This window comes from Blennius ocellaris (assembly GCF_963422515.1).
Source record: "Blennius ocellaris genome assembly, chromosome: 12".
Taxonomy (NCBI): Eukaryota; Metazoa; Chordata; class Actinopteri; order Blenniiformes; family Blenniidae; genus Blennius; species Blennius ocellaris.
The window spans coordinates 9,838,694-9,861,501 of NC_137661.1; the positions used below are offsets into that span (position 1 = coordinate 9,838,694).

A 22,808-nucleotide genomic window follows, 5' to 3' on the forward strand; every position below is an offset into this window, starting at 1 on the left:
TGTCCGTAACATTTAAAGAACTCTGAAAATACACTGACTTATGAACTAAGAAAACAGTTTTGGTTTTTTTTACACTGGAGGTTGTTTATCAGCAGCTACACTGGATTATATCTGTTGTGTGTTTCAAGTGTGATGCGACTCTTGCTGTGGTGTGGCTGTTAAACACGTTCAACCCCCCCCCCCCCCGGTTCAAAATGTGTATAAATGTGAATAATGAAGCAGAGGGAAGCTGAAAATATCTCCCAAAGGCATCAAATTACAAATGAGACATTCCCATGATGTCAAACAAAATTGGGTTTTATTTACATGTTTAATTCACAGAAAACAAACAACAGGCTCCCAGAAAATGGCGTCTCTGGTTCACCATTGCGAAGCTCTTCTCTTCTTCTGTTGTTTTGCTTTCTTTGCTTGTCTTCTGCTCACAAACTTCTTTCCTTGTCCCAAATCTGAAAAACAAAAGGTGTTTTGTGTTAAACAATGCTGATTAAACAGCCTATCAACCAAGGTTAGTGCAGCTCTCTAATTCACTAGATATGAAATAAAGCCCATCCAACCGATCCAGTCATTTTTCAATGATAAATAACAGCTTGTCTTGTCATTGAGGTGCTTACTTGGATTATTGTTGGACTGGTTCTTTTCCGTCGGGTTGGAGGAGCAGTCAGGAGTCTTGACCTTTGTCTCCTCTTTATTAGGTTGTGGTGAGCTTTAATAAGTAAGAAGGAAAATTGTTAGTTTCAGTTCAGTTAGTCTTTTTTCTTAAAATACTAAAACTCCTCAGAGCGGTAGAGTTTGGACAAATACCTGTTGACAGAGGCTGAAGGTTGTTGTGAGACTTGTTGTGCCGGGGCCTGGTCCTTCTTGTTCACGTCAGACGGACTGTATTTGGACCAATATTTGCATCCGGGCCAGGTGATGCTGGCAAATAGTGGCTCAATATAGTCATATTCATACGAACTGCAACTGTCGCACTCCTCCATGGGTTTGCTGTAAGATTTCACATTGGAATATTAACAATCATGACACTGAACAGCTTGCAAAACCACAATGATGTTGAATATTTGTAACACTTAGCAGCTATTGTATTGGTCTGTTTGTTTAAAAAGACTCAAAATCATCAGAGATAAAGTTTGGACAAAATACCTGTTGACAGTCTCTGCATGGTCCAACTCCTCCAGGTGGTTTCCATTGGTTGAAGTGTTTTCTTCACTGAAGGTGATGCTGGAGAAAAGAGGCTGAACATACTCATATTCGTAAGAGCTGCAATTGTCACACTCCACCACATGGTTGCTGTTGGACCTGGTGATGCTGGCAAGAAGTGGCTCAATAGATTCTTCTTCCTCAGAGCTGCAATCATCAGATAGACAAACATTACAGGTCATTACACTCAACAGCTTGCAAAAGCACAATGATGTTAAATATGTGTAACACTTAGCATCCAACTCATCATTGGGCCTGTTTTAAAAGACCAAATCATCAGAAAAAGGAAGTTGTGACAAATACCTGTTGACAGTCTCTGCAATGGCCAACTCCTCCAGGGGCTTTTCGTCATTTGAAGTGTTTTCCTCATTGAAGGTGATGCTGGCGAAAAGAGGCTGAATATATTCCTCTTCCTCAGAGCTGCAGTCATCACACTCCACCACATGGTTGCTGCAAGTGTTCACAGTGGAAGACAAACAATCGTTACACAGCTTGCAAAAGCACAATTATGTTAAATACGTGTAACATTGAGCAGTTATTTCATTTGGTGGTGTGTTTAAAAAGACTCAAAATCATCAGAGATAAAGTTTGGACAAAATACCTGTTGACAGTGTCTGCATGGTCCAACTCCTCCAGGTGCTTTCCATTGGTTGAAGTGTTTTCTTCACTGATGGTGATGCTGGAGAAAAGAGGCTGAACATACTCATATTCGTAAGAGCTGCAATTGTCGCACTCCACCACATGGTTGCTGTTGGACCTGGTGATGCTGGCAAGAAGTGGCTCAATATATTCTTCTTCCTCAGAGCTGCAATCATCAGATAGATAAACATTACAGGTCATTACACTCAACAGTTTGCAAAAGCACAATGATGTTGAATATTTGTAACACTTAGCAGCTACTGTATTGGTCTGTTTGTTTTAAAAGACCAAATCATCAGAGAAAGGAAGTTTTGACAAATACCTGTTGACAGACTCTGCAAGGTCCAACTCCTCCAGGTGCTTTTCGTCATTTGAAGACTTTTCTTCAGTTAATGTGATGCTGGAAAAAAGTGGTTGAATATATTCCTCTTCCTCAGAGCTGCAATCATCACACTCCACCACGTGTTGGCTGCAGGAGTTAACAATGGAAGATAAACAATCATTACACTCAACAGCTTGCAAAAGTACAATTATGTTAAATATGTTTAACATTGAGCAGCTATTTCATTGGTTTGTCTGTTTGTTTGTTTAAAAGACTCAAAATCATTAGAGAGAGAAAGTTTTGAAAAATACCTGTTGACAGTCTCTGAATGGTCCAACTCCTCCAAGTGGTTTTCATTGTTGAAACTCTTTTCGTCACTGAAGGTGATGCTGGCGAAAAGAGGCTGAATATATTCCTCTTCATCAGAGCTGCAGTCATCACACTCCACCACGTGTTGGCTGCAAGAGTTCACATTGGAACATAAACAATCATTACACAGCTTGCAAAACCACAATGATGTTGAATATTCATAACACTGAACATTTATGTCATTGGTTTGTTTGTTTGTTTAAAAGACACAAAATCATCAGAGAGAGAAATTTGTGACAAATACCTGCTGACAGTCTCTGAATGGTCCAACTCCTCCAGGTGGTTTTCTTCAGGTGAATCCTTCACTTCTGAAAATAAATCTTTTTGCACCGAGGGAAACCCATGGCTTGCTCTTTCCTTGCCATTTTCCACCTCTTCATGCAGGTCCTTCAGCTCTTTTTCCATAGCACGGATTTTCTCCTGGCGTTCATTCCGATTTTTGAAGAACATCGCTGTAACTCCCATCACCTCTTCCGCGAGGGACTGTCTGTTAATTGTGGGAGCGCCACAAATGTACTGTAAAACACAAGCAAAGACCATCATTAGACCTGCTCAATTTAATTTTTGCCTCAGTTACCTTAGAAAACGTTATTGTGGTCTTCAATCTTCCTCTCATTTCATTTACATCCAAAAATTACGTGGTTCTACTAGAAATACTTGTATTTAACAACAACTTACATTCAAAATCTGGACCACTCCGTGAAGCACATTCCCCTCTCCGGTCTCCATCTCTGGAAGCTGTGCTGGTACCGTCAAGTTGCTCATCGTGTTGTCACGACAATCTGCAGCAAGTATTTGGAATAATATATTGTAAACTTTCACAGAAAATTGACTATTGGTAAGGTCACCAAATGTACTTTTTTGCATTCAACTCACAGTTTTGACGGAAATAGAGAATGTTGTTGGCAATCAAATCCTTGAGAAGAATCTCGCAGTGGATGAAGTCTCGCAGTGGATGAAGTCTCTCAGAGAATCGCTGTCGCGTGTGTCACAATCGCTGGAGGGTGAAGAACTGGAAATGGAACTGGAACCTGGAGAGAAACTAGTGACTGCCAACGCTGAACGAAGCTGATCCGGACTGAAAGGAAAAGGCCAAATGCTGTCTGTCTATATGCTGTCTGTCCTTTGATGTGTCCTTTGATTGCCCTCGAGGGGCGGGGCCTCTAGGGGGAGGAGCCTCGTGGAGGATATCAAAGGACCTTTTATCCTTTTGATCTTCTCCAGTGTTTTAAAGATCCATTTATGACACATCAAAGGACAGACAGCATATAGACAGACAGCATTTGGCCTTTTCCTTTCAGTCCGGATCAGCTTCGTTCAGCGTTGGCAGTCACTAGTTTCTCTCCAGGTTCCAGTTCCATTTCCAGTTCTTCACCCTCCAGCGATTGTGACACACGCGACAGTGATTCTCTGAGAGACTTCATCCACTGCGAGACTTCATCCACTGCGAGATTCTTCTCAAGGATTTGATTGCCAACAACATTCTCTATTTCCGTCAAAACTGTGAGTTGAATGCAAAAAAGTACATTTGGTGACCTTACCAATAGTCAATTTTCTGTGAAAGTTTACAATATATTATTCCAAATACTTGCTGCAGATTGTCGTGACAACACGATGAGCAACTTGACGGTACCAGCACAGCTTCCAGAGATGGAGACCGGAGAGGGGAATGTGCTTCACGGAGTGGTCCAGATTTTGAATGTAAGTTGTTGTTAAATACAAGTATTTCTAGTAGAACCACGTAATTTTTGGATGTAAATGAAATGAGAGGAAGATTGAAGACCACAATAACATTTTCTAAGGTAACTGAGGCAAAAATTAAATTGAGCAGGTCTAATGATGGTCTTTGCTTGTGTTTTACAGTACATTTGTGGCGCTCCCACAATTAACAGACAGTCCCTTGCGGAAGAGGTGATGGGAGTTACAGCGATGTTCTTCAAAAATTGGAATGAACGCCAGGAGAAAATCCGTGCTATGGAAAAAGAGCTGAAGGACCTGCATGAAGAGGTGGAAAATGGCAAGGAAAGAGCAAGCCATGGGTTTCCCTCGGTGCAAAAAGATTTATTTTCAGAAGTGAAGGATTCACCTGAAGAAAACCACCTGGAGGAGTTGGACCATTCAGAGACTGTCAGCAGGTATTTGTCACAAATTTCTCTCTCTGATGATTTTGTGTCTTTTAAACAAACAAACAAACCAATGACATAAATGTTCAGTGTTATGAATATTCAACATCATTGTGGTTTTGCAAGCTGTGTAATGATTGTTTATGTTCCAATGTGAACTCTTGCAGCCAACACGTGGTGGAGTGTGATGACTGCAGCTCTGATGAAGAGGAATATATTCAGCCTCTTTTCGCCAGCATCACCTTCAGTGACGAAAAGAGTTTCAACAATGAAAACCACTTGGAGGAGTTGGACCATTCAGAGACTGTCAACAGGTATTTTTCAAAACTTTCTCTCTCTAATGATTTTGAGTCTTTTAAACAAACAAACAAACAAACCAATGAAATAGCTGCTCAATGTTAAACATATTTAACATAATTGTACTTTTGCAAGCTGTTGAGTGTAATGATTGTTTATCTTCCATTGTGAACTCCTGCAGCCAACACGTGGTGGAGTGTGATGATTGCAGCTCTGAGGAAGAGGAATATATTCAACCACTTTTTTCCAGCATCACCTTCACTGAAGAAAAGTCTTCAAATGACAAAAAGCACCTGGAGGAGTTGGACCTTGCAGAGTCTGTCAACAGGTATTTGTCAAAACTTCCTTTCTCTGATGATTTGGTCTTTTAAAACAAACAGACCAATACAGTAGCTGCTAAGTGTTACAAATATTCAACATCATTGTGCTTTTGCAAACTGTTGAGTGTAATGACCTGTAATGTTTATCTATCTGATGATTGCAGCCCTGAGGAAGAAGAATATATTGAGCCACTTCTTGCCAGCATCACCAGGTCCAACAGCAACCATGTGGTGGAGTGCGACAATTGCAGCTCTTACGAATATGAGTATGTGCAGCCTCTTTTCTCCAGCATCACCATCAGTGAAGAAAACACTTCAACCAATGGAAAGCACCTGGAGGAGTTGGACCATGCAGACACTGTCAACAGGTATTTTGTCCAAACTTTATCTCTGATGATTTTGAGTCTTTTTAAACACACCACCAAATGAAATAACTGCTCAATGTTACACGTATTTAACATAATTGTGCTTTTGCAAGCTGTGTAATGATTGTTTGTCTTCCACTGTGAACTCTTGCAGCAACCATGTGGTGGAGTGTGATGACTGCAGCTCTGAGGAAGAGGAATATATTCAGCCTCTTTTCGCCAGCATCACCTTCAATGAGGAAAAAACTTCAAATGACAAAAAGCCCCTGGAGGAGTTGGCCATTGCAGAGACTGTCAACAGGTATTTGTCACAACTTCCTTTTTCTGATGATTTGGTCTTTTAAAACAGGCCCAATGATGAGTTGGATGCTAAGTGTTACACATATTAAACATCATTGTGCTTTTGCAAGCTGTTGAGTGTAATGACCTGTAATGTTTGTCTATCTGATGATTGCAGCTCTGAGGAAGAAGAATCTATTGAGCCACTTCTTGCCAGCATCACCAGGTCCAACAGCAACCATGTGGTGGAGTGTGACAATTGCAGCTCTTACGAATATGAGTATGTTCAGCCTCTTTTCTCCAGCATCACCTTCAGTGAAGAAAAGACTTCAACCAATGAAAACCACCTGGAGGAGTTGGACCATGCAGACACTGTCAACAGGTATTTTGTCCAAACTTTATCTCTGATGATTTTGAGTCTTTTTAAACAAACAGACCAATACAATAGCTGCTAAGTGTTACAAATATTCAACATCATTGTGGTTTTGCAAGCTGTTCAGTGTAATGATTGTTAATATTCCAATGTGAAATCTTACAGCAAACCCATGGAGGAGTGCGACAGTTGCAGTTCGTATGAATATGACTATATTGAGCCACTATTTGCCAGCATCACCTGGCCCGGATGCAAATATTGGTCCAAATACAGTCCGTCTGACGTGAACAAGAAGGACCAGGCCCCGGCACAACAAGTCTCACAACAACCTTCAGCCTCTGTCAACAGGTATTTGTCCAAACTCTACCGCTCTGAGGAGTTTTAGTATTTAAAGAAAAAAGACTAACTGAACTGAAACTAACAATTTTCCTTCTTACTTATTAAAGCTCACCACAACCTAATAAAGAGGAGACAAAGGTCAAGACTCCTGACTGCTCCTCCAACCCGACGGAAAAGAACCAGCCCAACAATAATCCAAGTAAGCACCTCAATGACAAGACAAGCTGTTATTCATCATTGAAAAATGACTGGATCGGTTGAATGGGCTTTATTTTATATCTAGTGAATTAGAGAGCTGCACTAACCTTGGTTGATAGGCTGTTTAACCAGCATTGTTTAACACAAAACACATTTTGTTTTTCAGATTTGGGACAAGGAAAGAAGTTTGTGAGCAGAAGACAAGCAAAGAAAGCAAAACAACAGAAGAAGAGAAGAGCTTCGCAATGGTGAACCAGAGACGCCATTTTCTGGGAGCCTGTTGTTTGTTTTCTGTGAATTAAACATGTAAATAAAACCCAATTCTGTTTGACATCATGGGAATGTCTCATCTGTAATTTGATGCCTTTGGGAGGTATTTTCAGCTTCCCTCTGCTTCATTATTCACATTTATACACATTTATACACAGTTTAAAATGTTGCCATTTTCAGGTGGTGGTGTGCCTCGAGATTTTTCCAAAGAAAAAACTGTGCCTTGGTTTCAAAAAGGTTGAAAAACACTGGTCTATTTATTGTGCAAATTCAAAGCCTTAATGGTCACATTTTCTTCGATAAGAATCATTGATTTCAGCCATTTCGTATCTCTCAATGAGACTTGGCAGGACACTGGACTGCAGAAGCGTTGTGTCTCCTGGAGTATTTGTTATTGAGCGAGAGCCACGCAGTGAATCAGAGAGCATACTGGAAACTATCCACCCCTCTCTCACACAGCCTTGTTGAACTGTGTGGTCAGAAGTGTTCCAACTCATTTCATCTCATTGCCGACTACTTTTTATGGCCTCACACATCATCCCGTACACGTCGGCTCCAGACCCAGAAAATTGAGATTGTAAAGATGGCGATGACTCATGCGATGCCTTTAGATCTATTAATGCTGTGTTTGGGGGGGTGTCGTCTGAAACTTCGTCAGCCTCACACAGCCTGTTGCCGCTGGTACACATCTCGTTGATAAACGGGAGGCGATATGGTGCTTTTACAAAACACACAAGCTCAGGTTTCTCTTTTGACTTAAGGTTGGATTGACATAAATCAGGAATTCCCCATTGTACTGGAAAGGTGATTAGGAAAAGTAGAAATCCCTTTGAATGTATAAATTAAGTTTGAAGGTCTGTTGCACGTCAGGTATTACGTAAATCTCAAACTCCCTTTTCCCAGATTAGATCATTTTAATGAATAAAGCATATCAAAAGCCATTATTCTACCACGTTTAACACATATTTAAATGCATTGAAACATGCTTCATCATTATCTAATTGGATTAAGTGGATTTAATGAATTTGTGTTTATATAAAAAAGAAGATTACAACATATAGAACATTCACAAATAAAATGATCAAGTTAAATTGCACTTACAAAAACATATATACAAAGTTAAATTAAATTAATAGGGAAATATCTTGTTGTTGAGTGTGGGTTTTTACATTTTACATTTTTATGGTTTAATCTTAAAGTGTGTGTTCTTGGATGACAGCTTGTTGCTTTCGGAGTTTCATTGTGTCAGTTTTTATACAAATATATACATATACATAGCCTTTCTTCAAAGTCTTCATTGGCAACACCAAAATAAGTTTAAAACATTATTTATATGGTGACAATGATAACAAAAAGAGTAATTAGATGGGATTTTAAAAATCAATTTTGACTTTGAAATAAACTTAAATAGACTTGTGACTAAGCCAAATGGAAGTTTAACCCAAATATAATCCTGAGACCCTGAGGAGCACAACCTCACTCCTTTTCTCAGTCCTTCTTTGAGGACGTACAGAAAGATGTCTTTGTCCACTGCACTGCCCTCTTGTAGCGGGAGAGCAATGAACAGACCACTCTAAAAACACGCGGCTCTGTGCCAGCTCCACAAAAAGCCATTTGGACATCTAATAGCTGTGGACCAGGCCAGCTTAATGTAAGCCTTTTTTTTTTTTTTTTTTGTGATTACCTGATGTAATGACAGCCAATCCAAATACAGCCTGCAAGCTATTATGAGCCAAACAAGAGGAACACATTATGCGTTGCACTATGTCAGCCTGACAGGGTCTGAACAACGCAGCATGAAACTGTTTCCACCCTGTTCTTGTGACTCCTGAGGGAGTAGAGAGGAACTGTTTAGGGCAGTTTTACATCCCACATGCCACAAATTGCACCTTTGAAGGCCAGCAGTCAGCCTGAACAGCCATATCTGTAATCTTTACATAAACAAGAAAAAAGCTTGGGAACATTTATCCACATCGAGAGCTCTTAGTAGTCAACAAGGCCATGTGAATTGTGTGTCTCAAAGATTGCTTCAGTATAATCACAGGAAATATGAATTAGCAGTAATCGTCAGCACAACCTAATACAGACATCAAACTCATTGGATATTTATCCTGAAAATTCAGCTGGATTGACCAATTAGTTGCAGCTCAGGAACTCCGACTGTGAGCTTTGTGCTTTTGGTGGGATTAGAGCAAAAACAGGTTGGGCTGATTGTGTCGGTGAGATTGAATGACACTGGCACACATGATGGCAATTAGTGTAAAATATGATATCTGTGATTGGGGCCAATTTTCCATTTCAAATTCAGAGGGGACATGGGGAGCACTCCCCCTGCGTGGCGCATGGGTGCACCTGATTCTCAACCCTCATACCAACCCACTAAACTGTTCCCATTGACACCCAAGTGTCTGTGTTGTGCCTCATGTCTGACTGTGATCCAATACAAACTGGGTCAAATGTTTCTGCTCCTCAGCATATCGCCAATATGAACTTTGCAGAGATATTTGTTATACAGCGTGACTCTCTCCAGCCTGTGTCATGTATTTAATGTATGTGTGAGAGAATTGTTCTCGCTGATCGTACAATAAAGCGCAGAGAAAAGTCAAGCCAGTGAGGCAGGCAGGTCCCCTGCTTCACCTCAAGGGGGCGTACGTGAACTGAACTTTGGCCTTATCTCAATTGAGTTTTTTTTTTGTTTTGTTAAATATGATAGGATTAATTATTAAAAAAAATTCAAGTATGTGATAACTAAACTTTTGGCCTAAAATAATATTTTTCTTTTTAACATTGACAGAAAACCTTTATTAAAATTAATTAAAGCACCAGAATTTAAGGTTTGAAAAATAACAGAAATTTTTACTGAAGGTCAAAATTGAATTTGTGCTGCACACATCTCTACACTTTAATTTGTTTACAGTAAATAGGAATTGCTTGAAAACAAGAATGGTACTGTATCCATTTCTATAAAAGTTTGCAGGACAAATACTTTCCAGTGTTTATGTTTGTATTGGTGTACGGTAATTGAAAGAGGAATGCTGATGGGATATGAAGCATCACCAGTTGATGCTGTTGGACGAAGAGTGAAGTAAGATGCTCTTTTCAGTTCTTACCATTGTAAATGTGACTTCAGGGGAGTCAGTATAACTTGAACCTCATCTCACCTCACTGAACAGATTTGATAATTCATCGTTTGTGTCCAGAAACTGCATTCATCAGCAGAGGGCGCCAGAACTACATCCAATCAACACTGACCCAATCAGTCCAGCTTCACTCAGGGATCTGATATTGATTCAGTACGTCACTGCCTGACTCGTCCACTGAACTGTTACACTTGATCATCAGTCAGTCTGTGCCAAAGACTTGACAATATGGACAAATTCAGAGATTAGACTGTGGAACTGGAAGGAAGTCATTTTCTCGAAATTGAATTTGAAATTGCTCATTAAAATATTGCAAAACAGAATAAAGCTGTTATTCTGATGATCTACTGAACCATTTTCAGTCGAGTTACAAGATTTGTTTTTAGGCGCGTCCAGTGTGGCTGTGGTTGAACGACACGATCTATTCTGACAATGGGAGGAAACACACCGAATGTGACTCGATAGATCAGGGGTGGCCAACCCTGGTCCTCGAGAGCCGCAGTCCTGCATGTTTTAGATGTTTCCCTGCTCAAACACACCTGTTGTCATGATGAGGCTCTGCAGAAAGCTTGACAAGGAGCCACTAATTGCTGTCAGCTGTATTGATGTGAGGAGACATCTAAAACGTGCAGGACTAGGGTTGGCCACCCCTGCGATAGATAATCAAGGGATCAACATTTCTTCCAAGTAGTACAGTAAAAACATCCACTTTCCCATCATTTTGAACAGGATTTCATTAAACTACACATCTCGGAGTGTGCGGTTTAGCATGGACTGTTGTATGCGTGTGCATCAGTTCATTCTCCTGGAGGCTCTCAGGACAGGATTCTCTGCATTTATCGTACTGACTGAGTAAAAGCCATCATTGTGTATAAAAAGTGCTATATAAATAAAGTTGATTGATTGACTGATCATTACTTACCCACACTCTTGTTACAGATTTCTTGGCAGATATCTTCATACATAATGAAAAGCACAGAAAGTTGGAAATTAACAAGAAATAATCAACAAGCAAACAGTCCTTTTGTGAGATTTTTTTATTTCTATTAATGGATATCGTGTGTTATTTGTCAGGACTAACTGTGGTTCACATTGAAAGGCTGTTTGGGCAGTTTTTGGAGAACAGAGGAAAGGAAAGGCACCAGGTCAATAATGGGAAAAGTGGAAGAAACGTGAGAGGTTGTCCCCAAATTGCTAATGTATTGTCCGTTTAGCAGGTTCTAACATTTCAGGTTGCAGTGCAGAAACAGTTGGACATCAACAGTAGAACAAGAAATTCCTTGAGGCACACACAACCAATGTCATTAAGACTACTTTTGACTTTCTGTTTGCATTTTGTTTTGACAAAACTGACAAATTTATCTTAAGGTTTGACAATATCTTGATGTCCAAAACCAAAAATAAAATACGATTCCCTTTTTCTTTTTTAAAGATGAAACTGCATGTTGTGTCCAAATGTATTATCCGACTACTGTTTTAGGAAGGTCAGGAGCTGACAGCATTTTGGGGCAGCTTCACCTCCAGAGAGTGGAGGTATCCTGTTGCTGAACAAGAATGGAGGCAGCGCGGCGGGAGAATCATGTGATCACAGTGGGTCCAGTGCGCCCAGTCTTCTCCTGGAGCTGAGACACCTTGAGGGCAATGTCGACCAGCGGAGCCAGCATCACCTGGACAATCGGATAACAGAATACATTAGATTTTCTCTGCAGGTTGGGCTGTTCACATTGTGCCTTCTTAAGGTTCGCCGTCACATAAAGCCAGTCGAGGTAGCGACCACATTTCTCGCATTCAACACGACGTATACCGACGTGTCAGTTGAACCTGGAAGATGCAAACTCCACTTTGAAACTTAAACTATCAATTCATCTTTTTACATGTCTAAACTCGTGTAGTTTCACATGAAGGCAACAGGAAAAAAGTAACCATCTCTGGCTCTGCTCCATAGTAAACAAATTCACACATATGCAATTACCGGTATATACAGTGTGTGAGGCAAGAAGTTTTTAAGCTGTTTTAACTCCTTTTATAATTTTTCCATCACATGTCTGATCCTGTGTGGAAGTTGCCAGTGTGTTTGAAAGGACTACAAAACCAGAGGCATGAACAAAGTCTGTGAAAAAAAAGGAATTTTAAACAGAACCATATGATTAAAAAAAAAAAAAGGTAAGACAACAGACTCAGAAAAGTGTGTGGGTTTTTTTTCTTTCTTTCTTTTTTTATGAATCACATCCGCCCGTCAGAAAGCTGCTCATATTAAGAGGCAAACTTCTGAGTGTGTAAATCAAATGTACCCAAAGTCAGCCAACTGAACCATTAACCTACCGGCCATTTATCTGTCAAATTTAGAAATCTGAAAACAATATGTTTCTACTTAACTGTTCATTCATGCTGCCTAAGCAAAGTCGAGGATAAAAGGCGAGAGCAGAACTTTTATTCACTTCTCTCATTCTTGTACTACATCACTTCCCTGTCCACACCAGTCAAAAACAGCTTTATGAAGTGTCTCTTTGGAACTCACACTCTTTATCCCCCCCCCCCCTCGTTTCCTTTCTTTTCATACCGGCTCTGATAAGCTGCCATAACTCAGAACTTGGCTGAACGTCTCCTTCATCTCCCATGCTGAATAAAATCTCTGGAACTTGTTTTTTCAGCGCTCCACCCAGTGCAATCTGGCCGTCCAACACATAACAGATCATTCCAGCCTGCCTGAAGGCATCTGGAGCCGGTGGGAGCAAACCTATGACTGCTGTAACGTTGGCCATTGATAGGTTTACAAAACTCCCTCTCGAGCGATTTGTTATCAAACTGATTATTCATGCAACAATAAGAACTTTGTAGAAATCTTGACCTGATGTTCATTTTTCTTCCAAATTGAAGATTTCAATGTGTAACAATATTTATAATTTGATTGAGCAATCCTCCTTTCTCTGACCTGTGGATCCTGGTAGATTTTTTGAGGGTCCTTCTCATAGCTGTCTATGTAGAGCCTGATGGTGGCTCCAGCACTGCCTGTACCGCTGAGGCGGAAAATAATCCTCGAGCCATCAGAGAAGATGATCCGCAGTCCCTGAAGGAAAGAGAAAGAGTGGTGGAAAGACAAAGGATGTGATGATAAATGAACATGTACAGCGAGTAGAAAACATGTGGAACTATGATATACGAGGGCTAATAAATCCCAGAGTTGCATACTGAACGAGGACGATAGGACTCCATAAACCATCGAGTCTATTTCTGAATTGCGTCACTGCTAAAAATATACATCTTGGAGAACGAGGTGGGACAACTTCAAATACTGAGGTTTGATTGTAATCGAGGCACGCTTCCAACATCAAACTGAAGCCAGACCCTTATTGAGACATAAGTGAAAACAGACCACCAACAAAAACAACTAAATAAAATACAAATCCTTTGATATGAGTGCTGCAGCACAATCATGCTAAACATTATCTACATCTGATAACATAAAAAAAGAATCATAAAGCAATTGAATCAGGTCAAATGGATCCAAGTCATAAATTTAAAAAAAAAAGGTTTCATCTCTGATCCAGGTGTGTTCATCAGTCCATCGGTGGGCAGGCTTGTCTGAGGCAGAATGACATTTTAAATGCTTCTGCAGACACATTACCTGGTTTTTGGACACACTTCCATCCACAGGGTCTGTGTAGGCAAAGTTGTCAGCGATGGCCACCTCATAGGTCTTATCACCCGATGAGAGCTTCTTGCCAACAAAAGAGGGGTCAAACATCGTCGTCTCCAGATCCTTGATCATCTTGTTGGCAGCGTCCGAGTCAACCTCCTCATAGTCGTACCTGGCGGCGAAGTTAGACACTTGTTGATGCGCAATTATAATCTGATGTATAAATAACGGCAGGTGGTGGTTACAAAAAAAAAAAAAAAGCAGTATATTTAAGTATTTTCCTCTTCGGTTATCCTTGATCTCCATCCAAAATGTCATAAGCTCAAAGTAATATATGAAGTGAGACCTCACAAGGGAAATATGAGCAGCTCTTTCCAAGGTAGACATTCACTTCTTGTGTGATACTTTCACTCAGTTATGGACCTTGAGCATGAATCAAATTAGACGAGAGTCTTTCTACAGGGGATGCGTCAGCTCTTCTTTGCTGCAGTTCTCATATTTGCCACTGGTAGGTGCCAGAACAACACTTTCCAGGAAAAGAGTTTTAAATGTGTGACCATAATAATAAGTCTTTCATAAGTCACTCATTTTCATAACCAAAACCATTTTTCCAGATATTATTTCCAAGTTAGGTGTATAAATCATTTGCACTGGTGCTTAACTGAAGACAGACGCTGCTTTGACAAAACTAAGGGGCAGTTAAATGCTGCGTCATCATGACATCTAAAAAAAAACAACACAACTACTTCAGTGTTGTTAACTATTTAATCATGTAATCTGGGAATATGTTAATAATTTTACCATTCAGTTTAGTTTAGAAGTCATACTAAGCAGTGGAGACACTTCAATACAGAGTTAAAAACCAAAGCATAACCTCTGAAAATATGAAATTATCCTCTTTTAGATGTCAATCTCACATTGACAAAGCACTCGATATGCAATTGGCTCTGACCTGGTGAAAAAGTTCCTGCCAAACTTCTGCCAGTGATCCTTCATGATCTCCTCCACGCTCTGTTTCCTGGTGGCCAAGATCGAAAGCCAGGCAAGCACCGCCCAGAGGCCATCCTTCTCACGGATATGATCTGAGCCTGTTTGTTGAGCAGAGACGGGAGACGAGGTGAGCGACTGAGCGAGAGGGAGGGAGATCTCTTTCTCCGGTCCTCACTGCATAAATCCGTTGAGGTGCACCTCACCCGTGCCGAAGCTCTCCTCTCCACACAGTGACAGTTTGCCGGCGTCCATCAGGTTCCCAAAGAACTTCCAGCCGGTTGGAGTCTCGTACAGCTGCATTTTCAGAGCTTTCGCCACACTGGAACGGGTCAACACACAGAATAATAGGTGATAAGTGCGTGTTCAGAGGAAGAAAAAAAAAGACTGATGTATGCGTGTGTGGTTTTTTTTACTTGTCCAGGGCTCCACTTGTGGGCATACTGCGGGCCAGTCCTTTAACACCAGTCTTCTGAAAGTAAGGGATGCCCGTAATGTTGGCAGCAATAACAGCCACCGAGTCTGAGGGGTTCACAAAGAAGCCATGTTTACCCAGCACCATGTTACGATCCTGAAGAGGGGAGACACACAAGCAGCACACAGGGTCAAAGATCACAACCAGTGCACATCACACTTGGCACACACTCGTGCAAATGACACTCGCATCTCTGGCGTTAAAGAATGTGTTCTATTCTGTCACATTACTGACGATGCCGTGTATTTTCACTTGGATCATGTCAAGACATATTAGGTGATTTATCAGAGGAGATTAACAGAAAGAAACATATTCAATAATATAAATCCACTGTCCTCAATTCTTTTTACCGGATATAAAATGAGCTCAGTGCTGTGTGTCTGGGAGATTCAGGCCTGTCAGTTTTATCATTAAGTCTAATTTAATAAGGCAGAATTAACATTAAAAAGCCATTAGACCAGTTTGGATTCATTTAATGCAAGCTGACTTTATCAATCTATTCACATCCAGCTTCACATCCCTGCTCTTGCCAAGCTCACAGCTTCTTGAAAAGAGTGCAGCACTTACGCCATCGCCGTCGAAGGCAGCTCCGAAGTCGTACTCGCCGCCCTTCATGGTGTTGACCAAGTCGGCAGCGTAGGTCAAGTTGGGATCAGGGTGGTGACCGCCGAAGTCCTCCTTGGGGACACAGTTGACTGCAGAGTTGGCAGGAGATCCCAGCTCCTCACACACAATCTTCTTCACATATGGACCAACCACTAGAGGGAGAGAGAGACACATGGAGCCAAAGTGATGAATTCCCTCTGAATACTGTGGTACTCCACTATTGCAATGCATTTCATTTGCAGTTTTGAGTTTTGCGCGTTCCACTTCATACCTCCATGCATGGCGTCCAGTCGTACGTTGATGTGATTGGCTCCAGAGAGGAGCTCCTTCAAAGCAGCAAAGTCAAATATCCCCCGAAGCATCTCAGCGTAGGCCTCAACCGAGTCCACGATCTCCACTGAGACAAATCAAGACAAAGAGGGGGACATTTTACAAGTTATACTTCAAAACGTCAGATTGTGTTTAATTCCAACAGAGATTTTATAAAACGAAAGACTTTTTTTTTTCCCATTAGGTTTCTGCTTGCCGTTATAAATTGAGCACATCGATGAAGAGAGAAATCTTCCGCCACAGTCGTACCTGTGAAGGGCTTGAATGTGTCCACTTCAAAGGTCTGCTTGCCGATCTTGGACAGGTCCACTTTGAGCTCAGGGCAGATGTGATACTCCTGCAAGTTTTTGCTAATCTCAAATATTTTATTTGTGATGCCCTCTGGAGCAGGACCTGTGGAGTGAGAGGACGGTGAAGAATTATGCAAAGAGAGCATACTGTGATACATGGAAACTCTCACAGTAGAGCTGAAACATCTCTTTGAATGATTTGTATCAGAGCAGCTCTTGTGTTTGTGCACGGCTCTCACCTCCGCTGGAAATGTTGTACTTGATGCCAAAATCTCCATTGGGACCACCAGGATTGTGACTGGCTGTGAGGATTATACCACCCACTGCTTTTATCTTGCGGATCACACAGGAGACTGCCGGGGTGGACATGATGCCATTGTGACCGATCACCAGGTGATTAATCTGCAGACACAAGAGCACAGCTGTGAAACACGTCGATCCTAAGAAGAGGAATCCAATAATAAGAACTATTTGATAGTGAGGAAGGGGGATGTAAATTCTTTAATCCATTCCAAAGTTGTTATGCACCGGTGAACAACAAAGGAAATTATATTGTGGATATTTTCACATCACTTAAAGCACTTAAATCAAACTTGATTGCCTTCATGATCAACATGGTATATGTAATAAAAATGTAATAAATCATTCAAACCTTTCTTAAAAAGGTTTGACCAAAATAGTCATAATTAGATATGATTTCTACATATCAAACTCTTTCTATAATGTAGAAATAACTAGTTTGAATAACTAGAATGTGATCATTGTTGCAGATGGTTTTATGTTTCTCGATTAATTTGAAATCATACCAAAACAAAATAATGTTCATATTACATTTGCCATATCCTTTGCAATGGCTTGCTCGGAGTAAACGTGAGCCGCAGTGCTTCTGTCTCAGCATAACGTTAGTCAATGTTACCATTTCCTCACAACTTAATTTCCCAACAACCAGCAGCACAAAACTGGTAACTGGGTACCGTGAAATACATGTCAGCATCACTGAGCAGCCCTAAATGTTGCAACTGGGAGACTTATTCCATGTGAAAAGAAAAGACGCCCATTAAATCCTACACATTTCATGCAAATGCTGTCGCGAGGCCTAATGATGTTTGCAGATGCCACCAAGTGTCACCAAGTAAACATCGCATCTCGAAAATGTACTGCAGAGTCCATGCATGTGTGCATCCTGCAGACATATGTGGGGCGACGTGAGCAGCTGCACGTTGCAGGCCACGCCCCCCCCCGCCCAGAAAGCGTGTCAGGTCACATCACAGCGAAGGCAACCAGTGGCACCGCACCGCCTCTCATTATGAAACGACGCATCTTTGCACATTCAGTCCCACTTTGATAACAAAAAAAAAAAAAAAAAAAAATCCACATCTATACCCATTTGCACCAGCGCGAAATAATCCCTCGGATACTGCAGTTTCACGTTACTGTATATTCCCACGAGAGGACAAGTTTTTTTTTTTGCGTCTGTGCGTAAATGTCAAAGGTTAAAAGAAAAAAAGTTACTTGATATGCAAATAGCCTCCTTCGTGCACTTCAGCCAACAGGTCACTGCGGTCAGAAGGAAGGCCACAGGCTGGTGTTATTGACACCGGACAAGGCTGCCGTGGACCCCGGAGCCAATGGTCAGCTGGCTTTACAGCCAACATCCCATCATGAGACGAGTGAGAGGGTGTATCTGGTTGAAGAGACGTTTAATATGGAACATCCAGTGAAGTTAGTGCTTCACCTCGTCCTGCCGTATACTGTGGCTAATATGGAGCAAAGTTTGCTTCCCATTGGTGCCGCGAGTTTGCTGGGAAAGGGAAAGCTTAAGGGGAAACTTAACTAGAAGCCTTTGACTGATCCCACACCTGTGATTTAAGTGTTCCCTTATTTTTTCCCCTTAAACCTCCAAATGGAGCCTGACTTCAGCGACCTGTCCCGACAGCTTCGCCCTGGAGCTCGTGCAGAAAATAAAGCCCGGCAGAGGATTAATTACAGATTATATAATATATATATATATATATAGCTAATCAATCTCTACGTGAAGCTGACATGCACTTCATGGAGGGGGGTCTGGAGAGGTTCTAGACTGGGGGGAGGGGGGGGGGGGGGGCAGCATGTCCTTTCTGCTACTGACCCCGTTGGCAGCCGCGATCTGAACGATCAGCTGAATGGCGTCTTTCATGAAGAACCTGCCGTCTCCTCCCACCACCAGGGAGGCCGCCTGGCGCTCGGCTGGCTCGATGACGGAGATGGTGCTCTGGATGAAGTTTTCCGCATAGTGCTGGTTCTGCTGGAACACCGTCACGCGCTTCCTCAGCCCGCTCGTCCCAGGCTTCTGGTCCGCGTACGGCTTGGTCTTCACCGTCGTGATCTTCACCATGTTTGACCTACAGAAGAGCCCCGATGGTCACCCCGTGTGATCCGCGCTGTGGTCGGCTGAGGAGGCGACTGCAGTGACAGCCGGGGAAGCACACGTACACGGCGGACGGACGACTCCCCCCCCCCTCGCGGACCCGCCCACCGGTTTAAAGGGCGCGCGGAGGACTTCCTCCTTCTCAACTGCAACACGGGGGACGTGTATACAATCCTAGGAGTTCAAATAACTTTGAATTATACACCTCACAAACATTTTGTTGCAATTAAACGACTTACTTTTGTCTACTTCAGCCAGTCCAGAACTAACAACAATTATTTTTATTTGTTTCTTTTTTGTTTTTAACAGTGTTTGGAGGTCTGGCTTCAAATGCAAACTCCACATGTTTTCCCCATGCATGTGTGGGTTTCCTCCCAGCACTTAGATTATTCCCGCAGACCAAAAACGTGCATGTAGGGTTAGTTCAATTTGACTTTATTTATAGCACCAATATAACGTAGTCATTCGGAGGTGCTTTTTGCAGAGAGAAAGCACAATAGGTGAACTTAAATTGCCCCTCGGTGTGAGTGTGAGTGTGTGTGGTTAACCCTGTCAATAAATGTTTGTCCTGTGATGGCCTGACGACCTGTCCAGGGTGAATCCTGCCTCCCATAGTTAGCTGAGTTTGGCTGCAGCACCTTGCAGCCCTGCACAGGATAAAGCACTATAGTAGATGGATGGATGGTCACTCTAAATTTCCCAAAGAAGTGAATCGGAGTATTTTTGACTCTGTGTTTGCTCTGTTGTGGACCGGTGCCCTCTCCAGCATGGTCTCCAACCCTGGCCCCCGGGTTCCTTGTCTTACAATTTTAGGCCACAATAAAACGTTGTTTCTATGTTTGCATCAAAAGAGGGGAAGACAGAGATTCATGCCACAATGGGCATCGGCGTCATCTGTGTACGACCCGTGTTTACATTTTGAATGCTGTGATGATGCAGTGCTTGTTCTCGTGCTGTATTTGTTTTATATTCGAATGTCACATTTAAGAGGAGCTCTGCTTGTTTATTGGTCCAAACAAACAAACTGTTTCACTGAGAGAATAGAAAATAACCCCCACCATTAGTGACATGATGGTTTTGGTTTTTTCGTCCCCTAGCATGGCTTCCAGTTACACTGCTGTCCCCTACAGGTTTGGCATGCTCATAGCAGCTCTGAACCAGGTCTATATGCTGGTCTGTGTAAATGAAGTATTTTTTGTAAACGATCAATAAATTAAATTTCTTTTGTAAATGTAATTTTTTTTTTTTGTACTTTCTTCTTGTTCTTCAGCTCAGGTGTTTCTCCACTGTGTCAGGTTACTGTAACTGTTTCAGAGAGTCAGCAGGAGGGTCTTGTCTGCCTTCAATATCTTATTTTGGCGGACTGTTGCACATGCAAGCTGTAATCTGTATTTGTTTGACATTATGTAAAGCAAACTTTCATTGTGCCCATAGATTGGTGCCATATTGTCTCTATGGATAATGCAGTTTGGCTCAGTACAGCCCCCCCAATAGTCTAAACAGTTGCATATTATTGCAATGGATGACTCCAAATTTTATGTAAGTATCTGAGTGTGTTTGAGTCTCTGCCTTTGTGCTTGTCCTGTGACTTACGGAACTGATAACCTGATTACTGCCTGCCTTCGTCCATGGTCAGCTGGTCAGCTTGAATCTACTCAAGTGCCCTATGACCCTCAGTTGATCACAGCAGTATAGAGAAGAAAGGTAGATAGCACTTCCCGTGCTGGTTAGATAGGGGAATTCTTCATATATAGTCTATAAATGTCATAACAGTTGAACTTGTGATTGTGTACTGAAGTGTTTCAATAAAGTAATTCAGACATTTTGAAGTCATCATAGAGAGATGGCTCACTCATTCATTATCATGGTGTTCACTAATCAACCTCAAAACATGTTTTTAGACTGTGGAAAGTCATTGCAGTGCTCAAAGTAAAACCTATGCATGGACACAGAGAACATGTTAACTCCACATCAATGGACTCCAAATCCATCCTGGACATGAACCGGGGGAACATACTGAGGCTGAAACTCTATATTAATAACCAAAATGTAAAAAAATTTAAAATCCACTACTATAAAAATCTATAATACTCTTGAAATATTCCATATCTTTCCATATTTGGAAATTTACAGTCTAAAAACAAAAATAGGTAAGCAAGATAATTGGACATTTACTTTTATACCCAACACCTTTTATATGCATGTTAAAATACAGGTTAAAAAAAGGTATATTTCCTGATTTAAAATTTTTTTTTTTTACAATGTACAGCACTTTGTTTCAGCTGTGGCTGCTGAAAAGCGCTTTATAAATAAAGTTGATATATTGATTGACTGATATATAATCGACTAAAGTCTATACTATATAAATACAGTAGCACAGGGATTAAATATTGTCTCTGACTTTACAGTTAAGAACTACAAAGCAGGAAAATACAAAATCAGGTAAAAAAAACAACAAACAGTTTATGTCAATAATGTCCCTCATGGAACACAATGTACTATGGCCATCTTATTTCAGACAAGAGGCAAATCTTGCAGTGTGATGGTTGTGAAACAGTTCACTTCATACCACCGCTGTTTGCCCGTTGCATCACAGCGTGTTTGATCACAGCTGGACAAAGTTTACCGCCATGAGAGGGAGGGATATATATTTTTGTGAAAGCAGTTTTTTTCCAGCAGCAGTGTCTATTTATATGCATAATCTTGGAGGGGTAACACTTTTTGTCAGTTCATAACATTATGTAAACCAGAATTTATATAGACATGATAATTAATTATTTACTCTTTGTAACTGTAGTATTTTAACAACCCTCAAAGGTTTTAAAAGCTAAATTAATAAACATAGAGGGCAAAGAGTTGTGTTTTTTTCTCCTAGCTTAAAGTGCAATTTAAGAATTACTAAGCAAATATTTAAACAGACTCAAACTTCTGCAACTGCAGGCAGCTGAGGGATACTGGACCACTGTGGTGGGAAAAGAAGAGCAGTCAGGGGCTCAGGGCATTAAATACAGCTCACATGTCATGTGACATTTAGGTAGCCTGTTCTACTGTTTCAGCAGAGAAAGTCAAAGGGTAAATAATGGCCCGAGAGATATAAATAGGAGGTCATGACTGCACTGGACTAGAAAGGCCAAGGGTAAATAAAGTTTAGACCAGAGCGCAACACAAAGGAATGCATTTCATTGCCAAAATAAAATCCCTCCACACCCTTACTGTATGAGGAGTAATGTGAGCTAATAGTTACACACAAATTTCACATGCAAGGCCAATGGGAATCTGATTTTACTCTTCTTGAATTCAACTTCCACATTAGAGAGAAGTAAGCTTGAACAAACTGCATCAATAAAGGGGAAGACAAAAATGTTGACCAACAGGAAAACACGGTTGTCTTCGCTGTTAATTTCATGTGGTTGTACCAGCTTATCCAGTTCTGTAGATGAAGCTCATGACCACTATAACACATAATATGAATTAGGTACTCCGGATCAGATATGAGTTAAGTAGAGTGAAATGACCACATAATGGTCCTTTTCTATATTGGGGTAAAATTACACATAACTGTATGGCATAATTTCATACTTAAATGCATCATAAAAATGTCAGACGGAGGTCATTTCAGTTTTATTTATCAAGAGCCAGACCAAATCTCTGTGCAGTGAGGGTCATGGCAGGTGAGACAAAGCTCACCCCAGGGCACTTAACATGATGGGTTAACACATTACAGCAATTAAAAAAAAGACTAAACTTGAAAAATAAATATTGGGTATTCTTAGTGTAACCAGTATAATTTGTCCTTCAAAGAAAATCCTTGAAGGGCAGAATTTACAAAATCAGCTAAATGGTGC

General features: G+C 41.1%; 1 protein-coding gene across 1 annotated transcript; it reads right to left on the bottom strand.

The window, feature by feature from the left end:
* Positions 1-11,253: 11,253 nt before the first annotated feature.
* pgm1 (phosphoglucomutase 1) lies at positions 11,254-19,011 on the bottom strand. Its single transcript, XM_080506239.1, has 11 exons — positions 18,685-19,011; positions 16,796-16,958; positions 16,516-16,659; positions 16,208-16,333; positions 15,898-16,088; positions 15,272-15,426; positions 15,062-15,177; positions 14,821-14,956; positions 13,857-14,040; positions 13,164-13,298; positions 11,254-11,898 (listed from the first exon to the last, which is right to left on the bottom strand). The coding sequence occupies exons 1-11, from the start codon at positions 18,928-18,930 to the stop codon at positions 11,809-11,811; spliced, it is 1,686 nt and encodes a 561-aa protein (XP_080362365.1). The 5' UTR covers positions 18,931-19,011; the 3' UTR covers positions 11,254-11,808.
* Positions 19,012-22,808: the final 3,797 nt, after the last annotated feature.

What these genes read in the sequence shown, in the direction of transcription:
- pgm1 (XM_080506239.1), bottom strand. Translation starts at nt 18,930, where the DNA reads ATGGTGAAGATCACGACGGTGAAGACCAAGCCGTACGCGGACCAGAAG. An exon ending in AGATCGCGGCTGCCAACGGG is followed by an intron (nt 16,959 to 18,684) that starts GTCAGTAGCAGA and finishes TTGTGTCTGCAG; the next exon opens with ATTAATCACCTGGTGATCGG. An exon ending in GGCAGGAACTTTTTCACCAG is followed by an intron (nt 14,041 to 14,820) that starts GTCAGAGCCAAT and finishes CTTCGCCGCCAG; the next exon opens with GTACGACTATGAGGAGGTTG.